Raw genomic sequence first — 18,771 nt, 5'->3', positions numbered from 1 at the left:
TGACAAGGAGTTATAATATCAGTAATATATATGTGATCTTGTCTACGGTGTTTTCATCCTTAGCATTCAGGTGGATGCCAGTTTCCAACTGTTTCACACAACCATCAGGCTAAAGGCATTTTTTGGTTGATGTTATGATTCTTGCATACTGACAAAACCCCATGCCATAAAGAATAGTTCAAACATAATCAGGGCTGAGGACCCTGAGAAGGGGAATAAAACTGGTTATCTGATCTCTGAGCAACCAGCCTGTCCACATAACAGTTTAATAATGATTTCAAGCTCTAGCACGTGTGGCATCTAAAAGGCCAAGTTAATACAGTATCTTGGGCCAGAAAATCCTGTAGTTCCTTCTAGCTTTAAAGGCTGTGCCATACCTTAAGGCTCAACATTTAGTGGCCCAAGCTATCAAAAAACTCACTAAGTACAGTATCAGCATAAGTGGTGCTTAGAAAATCTCTCCTTTTTCATTTTCTGAAGAATATGTGCACAGCTGAAAAAAAGAGTCAGGCACTGGAAAAGGCTCTGGAGAGCACTTGAAATTGAAGAGATATTGGGCATCAGAGGCTGGATTCAGGTTAATGGCAGGAGAAATAAGAGAGCAGATACCAAGCAAAATGCAGTGAGATTAAGGACACTGAGAAAAAGCTATGTGACAACAAAGGAAGAGCTCTGGACAGAAAGGAGACATCAATGGGTGCAGGGAGCAATTAGAGCACAGAACAATCTGCAGACATCATCTGCGTTTAGTGCTTCACTCCAATGACCCTGAAAAACACATATCAGTTTAGTAGAGCCCACATTTTAGTTCAGGTTATCCTGTAAATCTAGTCTTTGGCTCTTGGCTCCTCTGGCTTTTCAAAACAGTTTACTTCTGTTTCTTGAAGGTGATACTTTGTAGGATCCATGCATCATCCAGAATGATTTAAAGCCAATTTCTTTTCACCTCCTTTCCTCCAGAAGACTCCATAAAAAGGAGATGCAGGTGTACTGCAGTTGACAACAAAAGCAACACACTTGTCCTTTTGTACTCAAAAGCTAAAGCCAGACTTGTGCATGTGTATTTTGTAACAGTTGAAAGCTGATTTTGCTGCCTGCCTGCCTCTTATTTCCAACCTCACCTACTTGAACTGTGTGGGCAGGGAGAGGTCAGATATGAGTTTAGATACAAATGTTCGTGCTTTCTCAAACCCTTTCTGCACAGTTTTATTTGCAAATGGAAAGGAAGGACTAAATTCTTGGCAGTGCCTACACTGACAAAATTCTTGGCTAGAAAAGCCTAACAAACATTAGTTTTTAAAGGCTTTTTGAAGTAAGGTTAACTCTTGTTTTCATTTATCATGGATTACATTTTGTCAGGTTTTAGTATAAATTTCCAGAATTTTCGATTCCTCATGTGACTGCACAGAAAGCAGAGGGGTGCCACATCCTTTCCTCATGGCACTGCCTTGCAATACTTTAGCTTGCCTGTTTCAGTTAAAAAGCAATTTACTAGCAACAGAGAAAGTCCTGGTCAATGATATGAGAAGAGTTTTTTAGTTCTTGACAAGTGGGGTGTGGTCAAGAGCTAAAAAGCTGAAAAGCTGTGTGGCAATACTTTCTACTTTTTTTTTTTATAGTGAAACTTTCCAAGGGCGGCACTTAACTCTGCCAATACATACTCAAATACAAAGGCTTTAAATTGCTTTTAAATAAACAATTTAGCAAACAAAAACATAATTCTTCAGAGGCTCCCACCCAACTGTATGTTATCTTTCTGTTGCTATATCTGTTTGCAAAATTCAGCTCATGGGAATTGCATAAAAACTTTCAGCTTCTGTTCGTTATCTTTAAGTTTCTCTCCTGTTACTCCATTCCAGAAGAAATCTTGTTAATGTGAATCCTGAGCACTCCAAAACTATGCAAATAAGACAGGTTTTAAAGTCTAGCCCACTGACTTATAGACCATTTCTTATAATTGTGGGATTGTAACTGACAATTTTGGGATATCTGGTGTCACAGGTTTGGCCAATACCGCTAGGTGTAACCACAATTCATCCCAGGTTAGGCTCTCAAACTTGCACAGGTGTTTTCCTTAAACAAGTAGCTTAAGGGGAATGTGAGAATTGTCTTTTCTTACCTTTCCTTGAGCTCTCTGTTTGAAAGTTTAACGTTACTACATATCTAACCCTTAATTTATTTTCAGTTATTGAAAGCTTGCTGAATATGCAGTGCTAAACCTGATCTAGACACCATTTTTTGATTATTTACACATCATTTTTACGCAGTGGACTCAGTGACTGAGCAACTGGCTTACTTCTCCTGCCAGCAGAGACTCTCACTACTCCTTAATACTTGGGTGTGCACCATCTTTCCACTCAGATGTGCTATACTCAAGCCATTTGAGTACACTTGGGATGCCAGGCATTGATAAAGATATGAACAGTTTATTCTAAGAAGTGATGTGCTTTGGCAAGAGAAAGGAACAAATATTACTGCTGCTTCTCCTCTAATCTGTGTAAACAAGGTGGAGGGCCGTCTAGAGGAAAAATGAAGCCTGAACAGTGCTTCAGCTCCTGGAGGCCTGGGATGAACCAGAGACCTACAAAATAGTGGGTTGCAGTGGCTGGCAGGCCAGTGGCAAAAATTCCAGCAATTCACTTTTTGGAATATCCGCTGCTGCCTGCAAAGAGCCCTTGGATGGATGAAGCTCAGTTTATGGGAATATTGCACAATGATAAAATGTCCTCCTCATCCCATTTCAGCATTTCCAAAGCACAGAAAAAGGATGTTTGTTCATTCCAGCTTCCCCTTTAAGTTAACCCAAGTGTAAGCAAACAAAGAAACAAACAAGCCAAAAAAAAAAAAAAAAAGACCCACAGAAAATTGAAATAAGGAAGGATTTTTTAAAATTTGTTTTGGCTTTTCCTTTTCTCTTAACATTTTGTACTTTTCCCTTATCAACAAAGGAGCAGACTTTGCAAAAAAAAAAAAAAAAAAAAAAAAAAAAAAAAAAAAAACCAAAAAACAAACAAACAAACAAAAAAATCCAGAACAGCCCAATTTCCCCTTTTCTCCTTGCAATAATTAAAACCTGCTGTGTCTATATTCCAAGACCTGACAAACCCAGGAAATCCCTGCTAAGTTTGAAGTAGCATCAGAAGAGTGGACAGCAGGATTGGTAAAGGGTCGTGGCTTCACACAGTAGCAAGTCATGGGCTGAACTAGCACTCACATAGTGCCTCAGGGCCAGAAAAGGGCTCCTAATTAGCCAGACACTTTAAAGAGCAATTACAAACATACTGCAAATGGGAGGAGCAAGGATGAAAACACATACAGTGTTACAGCAGCACATACAACCTGTCAGGCTTGGGTAATGGCTTTCACTTCTTGGTCTTAATGGAATTTGCCATGGCAGCATCTGAGTTGTGGGACTAGGTACTTTCTCAGAAAATGCACCAGTACTGTCCTCACCTGACCTCGTATCAAGACTAGATGTTTATACTCTGTGCCTATTTTCTGTGACAAGAAGAAACATGTTGACAGGAATGAAGTACTTTTGTACTCAGTATGATCCCACCTTGGGATATCACAGGATCAGGACCAAGGGTCCCCCCATAAAATACATCTATCTGTGCTACAGGTTAGACAGAGCCTGGAGTGACCTGTGGCAGCCTTTCATGCTGCCTGTGGAATCCCATATCCAAAGGGTCTGCTCTTAAATCCCAACCTAAAGCGATGCAGCAAACTCTCATGTCACACCTAATAACAATAATTTAATTATTCTCTTATTATCTGTTATTTAAATCTCTGCATTTATTCACTACATTGTATACTTGTGATTTTAGACTAAATCTTTCAATCTAAATTATCTTCTCTTCTGTATTTCTTTTTGGATATTTGTCTATCCATCATGACTCATAACTGTATCTTTCTCCAGAAAGTGCAGAGCATAAACCACAGAGCAAGAGATTGGCATTTTCCAATCCTTGCTGGTAAGATCTACCCTACCACAAGGGAATAGGAAAATCCACAGAGGCAAACGTGCGTTACAGCACAGCACTGCCAGGGCGTGTGCAGAGGTGGCAGCGCCTAATGCTTTCCATCGGAAACCTCATTTTTGTGGTTCCCACCTGTGGGGTTGTCCCAGGCACCATGGACGCCACCAACAGAGCCGGTGTACCAGACAGACGGGAGGAGCCGGGAGATGTTGTGCTTTAGCTCCCAGGCTAAGCACGGGGATGGCTATCAACGTGGCACACGGACTCAGGCAGAAAGTAGAGTGTTTCGCCGAGAGTCAGCTGGTAAAAACTCCCACCAGCTGCTGCTGGGGCACCGTGGATAAAGGCCAGTGCGCAGCGCCGAAGCTTCAGTGGGAATTTTCTCTTTCCCCGCTCAAACTTCTTTCCCCGTTCGACACGTAACTCAAAGTCAAAAGCCGCCGCCAAAGTGTCCTGCCGGGTGCGTACGCCGGGACGGGACGGCGCTCGGGGCAGGCTGTGCGCGGAAGGGCCGCTCCCGTTTCCCGCTCCCCCGGCCCTGCCCGCATCCCCCGCGCCTGGGACGGGGAGAGGCCCGCGGGAGGAGGGCTCGGCTCCCCGCCTGCCCACGTCCCCTCCCCGGCCAGGAGGAGGAGGAGAAAGCGAGAGAGGTCCCGGCAGAGCGGCTAGGAGCGAGTTCGAAAGAGCCCTCCTCCCCCTGCCCGCCCCCGGAGGGGAAGAGGGAAGGAGAGCCGTGGCGGGCGGCGGAGGATGATAACTTAGGGCCGTGCCTGCCCGTGGGAGCTGCCCGCGCTGCCCGGGCGAGGACACCGGGGCGGCAGCGATGTCCCAGGGCGCGGCAGGAGGAGAGGGAGCGCCCCAGGTGCTGCCGGAGGGGAAGGAGAGGCAGAGGAAGAGAAGGCGGAGGAAGAAGAAGGAGAGTAAGACGCGGCTGGTGCGCTCCAGCCTGCTGTTACCTGAGGCCGAGCCGGAGAAGTCCAAGAGGACAGTCCTGGCCTGCAACCGGCTCAAGACCACCAAGTACACGGCGTTGTCCTTCCTGCCCAAGAACCTCTTCGAGCAGTTCCACCGCCTGGCCAACGTCTACTTTGTGTTCATCGCCCTCCTCAACTTCGTGCCAGCCGTCAATGCCTTCCAGCCGGAGCTGGCCTTGGCCCCCGTGCTCTTCATCTTGGCGGTCACCGCCATCAAGGACCTCTGGGAGGATTACAGCCGCTACCGCTCCGACAAGGAGATCAACCACATGGAGTGCCTGGTGTACAGCAGGTGAGGCAGGGCGGGTGAGGGCAGGGACGGCAGCACCCTGGTGGCAGACAGCACTGGGGTCCTGCCTGGCGCCAGGACTCAGGCGAGCGCAGGTGAGGACGCAGGGCACTGAGCAGGTCCATTGTGGGGCGCTTTCCTTTCTACTTTAAGTCCAAAGAAACTTCCAGTTCTCGTGGAACTGATGTCTCCCAACTCTTAACTCAACTGAGGGAGTTCATACAGTCCTGTACCCACAGGTGAAGGTGAAATCCGCTCTGACCGGTGAGGTCTGGCAGTAAATCACATTATGCAAACACTTCCCAGTGTGTGCAGTAAATTACACTCGTGTATAGTTTCAGGCATTAATTTCATTATAATAACATGAGAACTCACACAGTCTGCCATTAAATCTTCAATGAGTGAAGGAAGGATAGAGGCCAGAGGCTTCTGAATTTCAGTCATGTGTGTGAGATTTCATGACATGAAATTAGTGAACCGAAACTTTGCCTTTGAACCAGTCTTTCCATTGAACATTTAAGCAAATGTTTTTTATATATCATCTCAAGTGTCATCATTCTCTTTGACTTTGCTATTTTCCAGTGCTTTTGATGGAGCATTAGGTCATTTACGTCTCTCAGAACTAGTTTTTTCTAATAATCTGGGCAATACATTTAGAGCACTGCCTTGGTATTTGTAAACCAGACTGAAATTACTTTTGCATCAGCATTTATGTGCTTAGAAGCCAGCTTTACAAAATTTTGTTATGCTTTTCTCCAAGTGCCAGTCATCTCCTAGTAGTCTCAGGCTAAGGTTTCCTGGGGAATGAGAGAAGAATCTATTTTCTGAGAAAGCAGATTTAGTTTCATTTCTGATGCTTCTAAGTCTAAAATGAAACACGTGCCAAGAAACTTACACTCGGATTCCGCAGACTGTCTGGGAGGGTCTTCTGGGCTGACGTAAGCATGAGACAGAGAGCAACTCTCCTATTGCAAGAAAGGCATGAGAAGAAATGTACACTGAAAAAGAACTCGGAAAAGGCTGCATTTCCAACATCAGCAGACTCAGCTTGTTATTTCACAAACTGATATCACGTAAGAAATCTCACCCAGGGATATTCCTCCACCAGTAGATATGTATGAATGAAAACATAAGTAAAATGGCCTTATTTGTGTAAACTAAACCAAAAAACAACCCAGTCAAGTCACACACAGTTCCTGCTAACCTGTGCCTGTGCCTAGTGCCTTGCTTGTCTGTAGAACTCTGAACACCTCTGGTGTTGAGGAAGATTGATTGCAGAAGGTCTTGTAAGGGGCTATTCATGCAGAAAGTAAAACAGTGATAATAAGGATGGTTAATCTAACCTTTTCCAAAAAAAAAAAAAAAAAAATCAGTTTAGAAATAAGCTCTTGTGTCTCCTAGGTTGGAAAACACTAAGTGCCCAGTGCAGAAGATGTCCAAAATATTAACAAATACCAGTACTAGGATATTAATTCTGGAATGTTTTTCCCCCAGCAATTTTCCATATCCCTCTCTGCTGCCAAAAAAGTAGACGTGACTATGAGAAAAGGTGTACCTTTGATGTTAATATCACTTATGGTCTTTTGTGAGTCCCAGCTAAGTGTACTACCCTTTTTCATGCTTGTGCTTTTACAAAGTCAGAATTGTTCCTTTTCCTGCAGAGTTCAGATTGCTGCTGAGTGACACTTACACAGATTAATTTGGGAGTGGTTTTCCTTTGCATTGGCATCAAAGGCACATGCCGGCCAAATCCCTGTGGGGCAGCAAACATGGAAGTGTGAGAGCTCTGCCACTTATTCAGACACAGCTTTCTGGCTGGATGCAGAGCTGAACGCTGTGTGCTTACAGCCCGCAACAGAAGCTCACCTATTTTCACCTTCTAGCAGTCCCTAGGGAAAGCTTCCCTCCCACAATTAAAAAATACAATCAAAACATGCAGTTAAGGTAATTTGCTCACATGTTTTTAATCTGCCCACTTTTTCTTCTTTTGTAGCTTTTTATAAACTTCACCAAGTCACCTTTTTAAACACCCTCCAGCTCCAGTGAGCGAGATGGGACAAGAAACTTGCTACTTCTGCAGATAAGAGCTAAGATTCTTGCTAACTTGTGTGACAGGGTACCAAGATTGAGAGATTTGCATCAAGGTCATTGAAGTTTATGGGCGTGAGTTCAGAAAAGCTGTTTTCTTAGAGAGGTGTCATGCCAGGAGAAACACAAGGGATTGATCCTGACTTTTACTTTGTTTCCTTAGTCTCTTTGTTTCTGGAAAAATGTTGAAGCGTGTCACATAAGGAAGTAATAAATGACAGCTTTCTCCTCACATGGATTAATGCTGATCCCTTATCAGTTTTGCTACCTTTTGAGCAAACCAGGCTGTCTCTCCCTCCCCCTACTTGCCACTTCCTTGTGGTAGGGGCAGACTTTGATGCAAATGCTGTCCTCGATAGAAATGCTGCTGTAGGTTAATGAGTATTGCTGCAGTTCTGTGTTGCGCTAGGACTGTCAGGGAGCAGTAACTCTTGCTGGTTGGTTGTTCATAGCTTGGAAAGAGGCCTTCTGCAAGATGGGATGCATCTGAGTTCCAGGACTCTGTGCTGTGATGGGCTCCCTTGCCTGCCAGCCTTCCATACAGCTGCTAGAGCCACCTCAAATACAGACTACAGCGTTCAAACACACTGCAGCAAAATAACATTGAATTATAAGTCAGCAAATGGAGACGGGGACTTTTGCTTTAGTAGTAGAGAAAAGCCCTCTGTCTCATGTTCCGTGTTGTTCAGTCACAAAGATTCAAGTTGGATACTGTGTGTTCTGCCATGTATCCTTTTCGTGTATAATCCATACATGCTTTCCTGGCTGCTGAAGTACCTGTCCTCTGTTAGATACAGGCAGCATTTAGTGATGCAAAAGCTACAGGATGAGAGAATGCAGGGGTAGGCAGAGCCTAGGGCAGCTCATCAGGAGGAGGTTCTACATGACTCCAGCAGTGTCCAATGCCTGGTGCTCTGGCACAGCCTACACAGGCAGATCATGTCAAGAACTGGTCTGAGGGAAAATACTGTTCTCTGCTCTGCTGACTGCTTGACAGCTGGCCTTCTTCCTCCTGCCTGCCCAGTGGACTCAGATGACCCGTTCTCATACAGCCACTGCAGAATCAGTGATTCTGTGGCTCAGAGTTGGCAACACTTATGAGACAACAAAACAGCAAAAGATGATGCAACCTAAAGTAAGAAGTTGAAGAGCAATGCAGCTTGTTTTGACAGAAAGAAGACATATTTCATTTAGGAATCCTGGATGTTGTGGAGAGTGGAAAATACCTCAGAAGATTATTGCTTTCTAGAGTGAGATGGAAAGGGAAAAGACCTGATTCTTTGAATAAATTGAAAGAAGCTATTGAATTTGAGCTGGCAGCTTATGTCGAGGAGTGAAACACACAGGAAAATTGCAGACTTGTGTTGCTCTGTGATGGACTTTGCAGGTCTGTCTATAAGAGCAGGCAGGGTTTTGAGGAAGATTTCTTAGCTAAGAGGAGCTAATAAGTCCTCTCTCCAGAGGCCTTTAGGGCACCTTTCTCATTTGGCAATACAGAGGAAATGAGGCACTTACTTTAGGAAGATGGCTTCACAGGTCACCTAGAATTTCAGTTCTGTACAGGTGCTAAAGCTAGGAATGCTGGATGACAGCCAAAACTCTTAGTTGTTTTAAATGGAGGGAAATTACAAAGGTATTAGCGCCTCACTTGCAGAAAATTGTTTTTGCAAACCTGTGATCCTGTCTTTGTTCCCTTTCCTCATTTCTGTCATCCAGGGATTGAGATTGAAGACTGGAGATTACAAATTTGCAATCCTAACAGTGAAATCTTCTTTACTGTCTTAGACTTGGGAGGATGGAAGGGTGACATTTTTCTTTGCAGTTACTGTTCTCCCATCCTCCCCAGCTCTCATTGGAGTTGTGGATGGCCCATGTAAATGTCTGCTATTAAATATTTGATAGAACTAAATTTGTCACTGGGGCAGAAGCTTTGATTTCAGTGTGCTGTTACAAAATATGGTATGTGTTTACATGACATGTAAATAGAATTTGAATAGTGATAACTACAATCACAACAAATAATGGCACTTGTCCATCATGGAATTACATTTTATTGCTGTCTCAGGGCTGTGCTGATGAATCTGCTAGCCTTTTTCTAGGAGCTGTATGTTCAAAATCAAAGGGCTTTGCTTTTTAAGTCTATTCTTTAACTCTTGCTGTATCCATTGAAGAGTACTGCTAAAGAGTGTAATTCCTCTGCATACTGATCAGAGGGTGATAACCTCTTCTTGTGTCAACCTATGACTTAGAAAATCCATGAAAAATTGCAATTTATGACCAGATACTTGTGACCCCTGAGGTGTGGAAAATGTTTAATGGGGCATTCAGACAGCTATCAAAGCAGGCTGTTTTATATTAAATGTTAATTTCTTTCTGCAAAACTGCAGGGGTGGAGAGAAGAGAGTTTGATGTGGGCAGCATTTCCTATAATTTCAAAAATACTGTCCCTTCTTCCCTTTGCCAACTCACCTGTGAAAGCAATTCCAGCCTTGGAGGAAAAAGATACAGTAGTATTACCAAATCCTCACAAAGGCACAGATCCCACTCATGGCCTCAAAAATAGCCAGATGATGACTTGCTTGCAACCACTTCACCTCTTAGGTGACTTACTATGTTTGCAATACCAGTCAAATTAGGTTGTATCTCCCACTATTGCCATAGTCAAGAGCAGCTTCTTGTCCCAAAATGTGCTGGCAGATAAGACATTTCTCAGTAGAAGAAACAAGCTTGTCCCCTTTCCAAAACAGAAATGTCACTAGATGTGATTCAAAAGGAAACTACCTGGGATTACTCAGTTTCCTCTGTGAGTGAATTTGGTGCACAAAGAGCTGAAAGCAGGAAGTAGGGGCCTGAATCTGATGCAGTCAGTGTTCCTTCCTTGAGTTTCAGAAAGATGCATCTCTGTTCATCTTAATGTGTCTTTGTGCTTCACTTCAGTTTGAGCCAGGATGGCAGTGAATAAACTCAGTGAGCATGTAGTAGAGGCTCCTGTTAGACTGATAGGGAACAGTTTTATTCTGCAGTAGAGTTTATCCAAGTAGCAAGGGATGTCTGTGCTAATCTTCTGAGATGTAGCCAGCTGGAATGCACAGGAGAACCCAAGTCTCTGTCCAACTGTATGTATGCAGTTTATTTGCTGTTCGATGTAGAGTAAATTTTCTAAGTGCCTGAGCTTCTTTATTGGAAAAGAAAAATGCTTGACTCTTGTTACTAAGCTCTTTCATTTGTATTGAATGTCATGAGAGCAGTTGTAGGCTGATTCACATGCCTCTGGCTGACTGCCAAAGAAGATGCTGTTAATCTCCACTGAAAGACCTGGTGATGTTCCCAAATAAATTTTTGTTGTTACATGCTGCCCCTCCAGAGAGACACCATAATCTCCTCTGCTAAGCAGACTACAGCCCAGAATTATAGGTGGCCACCTTGTGTGCAGATCTCCTTTCTGTTATATGTCTTTACTAACTTGAGACCATGATTATTGCTAGAGGTGGCCAGAAGAATAACAGCTCTATTTGATTCTGTCAGAGTGCTTTTCCAAAGAAAATACCCTAAAGAAAAGAATTGCATGTACTGCTAAACTCTGCCTGGTATTGTGATTCCACCTTCTATGTGTCACATAGTCAGCAGAACTGAAAACCAGAATTGAAACCCATGACAGCCATGCAAAAATCAATATTTATGGAGCTGCTTACTAGCTAGCATGGCATAACTTAGCCAGGACATCGCTCTCACAAGCAGATGAGTCCTCCAAATACTAATTAGGGAAAGAAAGGTCCCTGTCATTGGGCAGGACTTTTACAGGTACCTTCTCCAGGCTTACACAATCCTCATGGAAGTGCAAGTTGCTTACCTTGACACAGCACCAGGAGAAGTCCAAGTGCCACGTCTCCCTGCTGTGTAATCCAGCATGCTTTCAGTTTGTGGGGTAGTTACTGTATGCAAGAGCAGTCTCAGGGGCACCTCTCCTGTTTCCCTGCAGCACCAGGCCTTTTGGGAATGTGGTGCTTTTGTGTATGGGCACAGTAAGGTCAGTGCAACTGAGAAGCCAAATGCACAGCTTCAGGATTACATCCAGCTTGCAGGATTATGCTGTGCAGGCTTGGTTTTAGTAATTGCATATATTGAAAGCAATTAAGTTCATGAAAAGCAGAACAATTTCTTTCACTTCACATAATTGTGGAGCTGAACGAGTTTCCATGGCTTACCTTCAGCCTTAGTGTTCTTACTTTGGGAACACTAATGTGGCCACTAATATGGCTGTGGTAGCAGCCAGTCATGTTTGTACCCAGAAGAGATCCACAGCAGGAACTTGATTTGTACCCACCGGCACTGCCTCACTTTGTCTCTCCAGAATGTGGAAGCAAGACAGATTCTCCATGCAGTGGACCAGGGAGAGTGCATTTCAGTGAACGGCATAAACTGAGGAGCCTGCTAAAAACCAGGACAGTTGCCTCTCGTAGGTAAATTTGGTAGTTATGGGCAGCAGCTTCCTCTGTTACACATCAAGCACAAAAGTTGACTCGCTGCCAAAATTCAGCTACAATGTATACTTGCGAAAGATGCTAGTTTATCGCTTCTCCTAAGCAGGTGCTAGTGGTGGTGTACAGGGGAGAAGAAATGCAGAGGAGGAGCTTGAATAGCTCTAACATTGAGTTCAACTGAGAAAATGTACATTTCCAAATGTATCTTTGATTCTGAAAAATTAGATAAAGCAAAGCTCAGATTTAGTTGGAGATGACCTGCATGTTTCTGAGCAAATTGATTTAATCTTTGATGTGTGTACCGGAAGTGGGAGTGAGGGGGCTTCAAAGTAAGAGCTTACAGTGCCTGTCAGATGTGAGGTGAGAGGAACATCTTTCACTTTTTCACTCTTTCAAGGATACAGATACACAGCCTGTCCATAACAGGCTAGCCACCCAGCAAATAGGGTGTTCTGTCCTGTGGGCTGCTGGGATAATCTACCCTAATCTAACCCTTTGGAGCTGTCAAACTACCATCTAGTTCTTTGCTCCAACAGAAGCAATATTTTAACTCTGTTTTGGAGCAGTTGCAGGTGAACATCTCTGCCATGGTCAGCCCACATCTTTTAGGCCACATGGTTAAAGGACAGTCCTGAACTGGCAAGACAGGTGTTTTCAAGGGTAGCACACATCTTCCATCTCCAGTGCTATTTTGTTACAATTTTATTCTTGTCTGACCATGATTTCTCAAGAGCAACAAGTAGGCCACTCTTTAGTTCAACGGCCAATATTTGCATCATGCCCAGTCATTTCATAAACCTAGACTTTGCTGGAGATTTATTTTAACAGGCATAGAGGTCACTTGTTTTGTTTTTATGTTCTGGTTGTCTAGAAATAGTGACCTACTTCAAGGAAGAGTTTAGCTCCTTGACTGATAACTGACTTCAGTTCTTAAATGTTTGTGCTGCCACACCAACACTGAGTGTGTGAACACTATTGCAGAATATTTGGTATTTCTATATTTTCCATGGAGGTTTTAGTTTTGACTTTTTGGATAAAAAGAGAAAGTCCACTATGAAGTGATAGCTTTGTAAGTAGAGGTCTTTTATCTTTGTGTATTATCTTATGCTTCCTGGGCTTTTTCTGGGTCCCACAGCCACATACCTATATCCTCAGCTCCTGTCACCTTCCCACCTTCCAGTAGCAACCTGAATATGCCTGTTTTGGCCATGTTAGCTGATTTTGTGTGTTCACTAGCAAGTCACTGGGAAATTTGTTGTGAAATCTCCCAAAATATTGACGCCAGCACAGGAAGGTCAGAACAGCAGTCACCTTAATACATCTGTGAGTATGTTCTTAATATCTAGACATGGAATAAGATGCCTCAGAAAATTTGCCAGTGAACAAGTTTTGAAATTTTAGCAGGCAGATTAGCAGCCAAACCCTTAGAGATGCAGAAAGGTCATTAACTATATTAGAAAGATGTAACCTGTTTTGGGTGAAAGTAGATTATAAGACATCAAGTATAATCCTCCTAAGTTTGATCCTGCAGTTGTAGTGCATTATTTTTGAATTGGCCTACACTTATATTTGGAGGTTTGGATGGTTCTTGTATTTTCCTTTTCTCCCTTTTTAGGGTTCCTATGTTCTCATTGTCAGCTTCTCCTTGCAATGATTCCGTCTGCTCTATAACTGCAGAGCTGTGAAGCTAAAGCTTGATTTTACACTGTTTACCAGAATAAAGACATGTATTGGTTTTATCTGCATGTTTGAGAGCATATAGATCTTCCTTCCTCCACAGTCCTAGGTTCCAGTTTTATCAGAGAAGCATGGACTGGCGTACCTATCTCCCAACAGAGCCACTGATTTGCATCTTGACTCTTCTGCAAATGCCAGTAGTTGCTTCCCCTGTAAACAGTAGTGAACCAGTGATTGTAGCTCCCTTGCAAGAAGCCCTCTTATGTACTAATTAGGTTCTCTCTTACCTGACAAGGGTCTTTCCTAAAGATAATATTCTTTCTAGAACATGAGGTGAGATTCATTTCACGTGTCTTTTAACTAAAACGTACATGTCCAGTCTGACCAAATAATCTACACTTGTGCCAAAATCAGTGGAGAGCATTGAATGGTTTGGGGGAGGAAGGGGAAATATTTCCAGCTTATTTGAGACACCTTAGGTAAGTTTGAATCAAGACGTTCTTACCACTCTCCAGTGGTGATACAGGTGAAGATGAATGTGGTGGTCACTTACACAGCTAAGTTCATGTGAGATGAATCCCATTAGTAAACGTGGAGGGGATAGATTTAACTTCCTGTCAATTAACACTCCATATGATCTTTTGACTGTAGAAGAGTAAGTAGCTTATCCTGCTCAATATACTTAACTATTTATTTGAGAACTATTATTTCAGAGTCACAGATATGAGTAAGTTCACCTGTCAGGTGAAGGGGATAACCAAATACTCACTGTTTCATCTCCTGCCACATTCTGCCTTCAGCAATAGCCATTACCTTATTGTTCATTCTTGTGAAATGTATTTATATCATCTATCACAGTGTTGAGAAACAGTATAAGAGATTAGTTGTTTTCAGTAAATAATATTCTTCTTTGAATGACTGATTACATTTGCATTTCTGCAATGTTTGGAGTTTTTCATACTGTCCTCAAAATGTAGGGAATCTTGGTATTTTGGGGATCTTATTTGTTCTTTAACTTCAGATGCAGCTTTTGGAGATGGGTGTTGAAACATAAGGTAAGAGGTTCCTAGTCTTTCTTCTGTTTGCTTGGATGTTTCTAAGTATTAGGTCAACTAAAACCACTTTGCAATCTGTGTGTGTAAAATGCAGAGGGTGGTTGTGTGTTTAGCATAATCATGCATGTTACAGGAATGAAAGTGGGGCCTCACTGTCAGGTGTCTCATAAATATCACATAGGGCTTCTGGGTTTTGCCCAGTAGGTTCAGATGTTCAGACTAACAGGTGATCAGGGATTGAATCAGTGGGATCAATGGCAAAATTACTCTGCTGATTTTGAGTACTACTGATTTACCTGTGGTTACCAATTTCTATGCTGGAATTTCAGTGTCCATCTATATGGGAGCGTAGGCTCTTGCAGATATACCATGCAGCATATAAGAGGTGCAGTGCAATAAGACATCATGCCACTGTTTGCTATCTTCAGAGTCCTGAAATCTGTTCATCTAATTGCAGCATTTGACACTCTGCTCTTCCTAATCCTTTTAGGCTTAAATGTACTGAATCCTGTCAGGTTTTTCTTACGTATATCTCACATTCATTCTCAGTCTAGTTACCTGCATGTCTGCTTTTTGTGGATCCTGGCTGTGTGGAAGCTCCTCTCGCTGTCAGATCCTGTGGGAGCTTTCTTAAATTCAAGCTCAACAGAAAAAGTGCACCACAGCTGAGCCAGCCATCAGTCTAGTACTGCTGATGTTTAATCTGCTACACCCAGGTTCCAAGAGTCCAGTTTAAAGTCTGTAATAGACTTTTATGGACTGAACAATCCATGATGTATCTTCAGTTTGAGGAATACCACAGTGGACTGATATCTACCAGGTCATGCCACAAAAATGTGTGTGAGACCAGTAAGAGCCATCTGCAAAGAATATTGCAGTATAGGACCCCCAGACTGATAGTGTATCTCTGCATGTAGTGGTAATGAAGCTAGCACTGAAGTGTAGTCTAGGTTGGAAATCCATCAATCTGTGGATTTTTTTTGTATTTGCAAAGTGTTTAGTTATTAATGTGGTTTTTATTTTGTTGGTTTCGTGTGTGTGTGTGTATTTGTTTTTTCTTCCAGTTAATAAAAAGGTAGAAATTGTCATTTAATACCCCAGTTTCAAAACTGTTGAAGAATCAGCCTTCTCTTTACCAATTTCACTAAAGACAAAACTAATGAGAAAACTTATGTCCAAAAGACTTATTTCCTTTTAAACAGCAGTAGTGAAGAAGAATCAAGAATAGTGTTTTTGAAGCACATACAGTCTCTAACTTTTAAAGCCTTTGCTCTGCATTTAAGTGTAAGATTTCTCTAAAATTCCCTATGGTTGTTCTAAATTCAATCCTCCTTGGAATGCAGGGAGCAGAGAAGGGGGAGAGTTCCTGAGTTTATTTTCAATGGCATTTGGTTTGGCTCAGAGGATTTTTATAATGCTAATTTGGTCCTTCCATATTAATTCATGTTCTTCCTCTGCTGCTCCTAAATTGGAAACTTTCCATTTTACATCTGGCAGTCTTGTCCTTGGTTGTTTAACCTTTATGCTTTATCACTAGAAATAGCTGTTTTCTGCATGGAATCCAGCCTCTTAGTCATAATAACATTCCCTTCAGCTGTCCTATCTGGCAACTTCTAGAAAGGTTTTCAAATTTAGGTGTTTTTTTTGGTTTGTTTTGTTTTTTTAACCACTGTTTGCATTTGCAGAAAGCATGCCTTAGTTGATGGTACTGCACCCTAGCAAAACGTTTCAAGCAAGAAAACTACAAGGCATACTCTTTACCACTGATAGGAAGTATAGAAAGACAACCAAATGTAGACACAGAAGTGGTTAAGATCTGTGATCCATCATCCCCACTAGCTGAACAGTATTCAAATTAGATGCAAACCTGATTGTTGAGCACATGGGAGCACAGTTTTTATTTTTCCAGTTACTGAATTATACATCCCAGATGCCCAAGATGTGTTTGGGATATGTCCTCACTGATGTCTAACGCCTTTCTCAGCTGTTCTTGTAACTCATGAGCTTCAGTTAGATTCCACAGCAGTTCACTCCACCGAGAGCATAGACAATATGAAAACACAATCTGTGAAGGAGAGGTTCCCAGTCAGTGTTTTCTGTAACTTTTATTACTGTGCTACACACGTGTACATGGTTAATGGGACCTCTAAGGTGGTGTGCAATATGCATCAGGTATTTAGAAACCTTAGTCTTTGTGTCTCTTTGCCCAAGTCTAACTTAAATAAGAGGCAAAACCCTGAAAAAGAGGTTTGTAAAGTTCTTTTAAGTGTGATTTCTTATGCAGTTGGTTACATGAATGCCAGTTCTTCAAACTGTCAGCTGTGGAAGCTGTGTTTATGCAGCACACATTGAGCACAAGTCACGGCTGTCCCAGCTGGTGTATCTCAACACCCTCAGAGCCCCATGCAGAGGTGCTTGCTGCTCTGGAAGCAATTTGGGTCATTACTGCTGTCCTGTCTCTTAGCAGGGTTTGTCAGCTCAAGTTCACCACTCACATTTTCTGTGTGTGGATGGGGCACAGCTGGTGGGGACAATCCTGCACCCTCCTCTAATTTATTGTCCTTAGACTGATAAAACCCAGTAAGAAAAAAAATGTTCAGTAAGTGCATATACAAATTACATGACTGTGCTCAATTTGGGGGGGGGTTATTTCAGTTTAACCGTGACCAAATGGATAGTAAACCATGTATCTGGCAGTTAATGCAGCAGTTTCCTAAATAACTTTGGATGAGAAAGTAAATTTTATGAAATAAAATCTTGTCAAACACTCATTTTCTTTTTTAAGACACACACAGATAATAAGTGTGATTTGCTACATCAGCACATACCAGATTACCAGGAGACTGATGATTAAGAGTTGAAAAGCAAATGAAACAAGCTGGCTATAAGCTCAAGATATTCAAGTGAAGCAGATGTAAGCAAGTGCTGCTGCAAGTTGTTATCCTTATATTTCTGCCATCTTAATTCATTTTTACTGAGAACTTAAGTGGAAAAGCTGCTGTTAAATTCTTAGGAACGCAGCACAACATTCTTAGTAGTTTTATGAAGCTTCAAAAAAGTCGCCTGTTGGTGTCACAGCAGCGTAGGCAGCTCATGTTCCAGAGTAATGTTTACCCCGCAAGAAGTCTGCAGGAGAACTCTATTTGAGCCATGAGTTTTCATCTGACTTTCAGAAGTAAGACACTTTTCACAAGTCAGACTTTCCTTATGATTTATGGGATCACCTCCCATTGCTGGCTTTCATACTTGATGTCTGTGTGCATCTGTCTGTGTTGTAGGGGCAGTCCCTGGTGATTTGTGTGGGGAACTCAGAGGCACATTGATTCCACCCTGCAGGTGTGCATGGGCACTGCAGCAGGCTGCTGTGTTGGTGTAGGCACAGCCCTGCACAGAATGCCTCTGATGAGCATCTCTGAGCTGCTCAGTCAGCATTGACAGCCAGCATGAGGCACAGAACACCTTGGCACAGTCACACTGCTTGGAGAGGAAAGCTTGCTGTACAGCACTTGGTTCAAAAGTCTCCAACTGGAGTTTCAGAATTATTTTGCACCTCAGAAGACTCTCTGAGTCTGGTTTACATACACCAATTAAGTAGAAATACTGAGGTGACAATGTTTATAGCTGTATATAGCACTGTGAAATCAACGGTCCTTGGACTGAGAAAGTATTAAAAATATGATTTGGAGTTTAATAAGTCTTTACATGGATATAAGTGGAGTCATAGTTTTTTCTCTGTAAGGAAGCAGAGGTTGTTTTTTAAACATCAGTCGGGTGCTTTACAACAGGGTAGGTACAAGTGAAAATGGCCAGGGTGACAGTTTTGCTGTCTTGTCAAGAGAAAGTGTGGCTTCACACATAGCAAGTTAGCAGTTTGTACGCTGGGACAGCTGTACTGTATCAAGAAATCTCTGAGCAATAGACAGCAAACAGCCATTTTTGGGGAGCCATGATGAAATAAATAGCAGAGATAGGTCTTTTCCCACAGACCTTCAGAGTCCAGAAACTGATGGTTGAAATAACCAGTGTTTTCATGGTATTGAAAATAGGTAACACACAACAGCCAAGAAATTGGAAATCCAGTTTTTTTGTCATGTCCTGGGATTATTCTTTGGCCCACTCAAACTTTTGGTCCTGGTTTTACATTTCCAAGAGAGGCAATTTACTTCTGAAGTTGTGTTTGAACTCTCTTGGCACAGAGAGGGCTGATGGTTAACAAAGAGATCAGTC

At 42.5% G+C, this 18,771-nt stretch overlaps 1 protein-coding gene across 1 annotated transcript in view; it reads left to right on the top strand.

The window, feature by feature from the left end:
- The first annotated feature begins 4,700 nt into the window (after positions 1 to 4,700).
- The window catches only part of ATP10A (ATPase phospholipid transporting 10A (putative)), a 110,950-nt gene continuing 96,879 nt past the window's right edge, over positions 4,701 to 18,771 (top strand). The window contains exon 1 of the mRNA XM_053971582.1: positions 4,701 to 5,246. Within this exon, the coding sequence (XP_053827557.1) occupies positions 4,804 to 5,246 (443 nt within the window). The 5' untranslated portion in view covers positions 4,701 to 4,803. The remainder of the gene's footprint in view (positions 5,247 to 18,771) is intronic.

The sequence above is a fragment of the Vidua macroura genome, chromosome 2 (genome assembly GCF_024509145.1).
Source record: "Vidua macroura isolate BioBank_ID:100142 chromosome 2, ASM2450914v1, whole genome shotgun sequence".
NCBI classification, from domain to species: Eukaryota; Metazoa; Chordata; class Aves; order Passeriformes; family Viduidae; genus Vidua; species Vidua macroura.
Note: the sequence above shows the minus strand (reverse complement) of the source record. Positions and strands in the feature narration are given on the sequence as shown.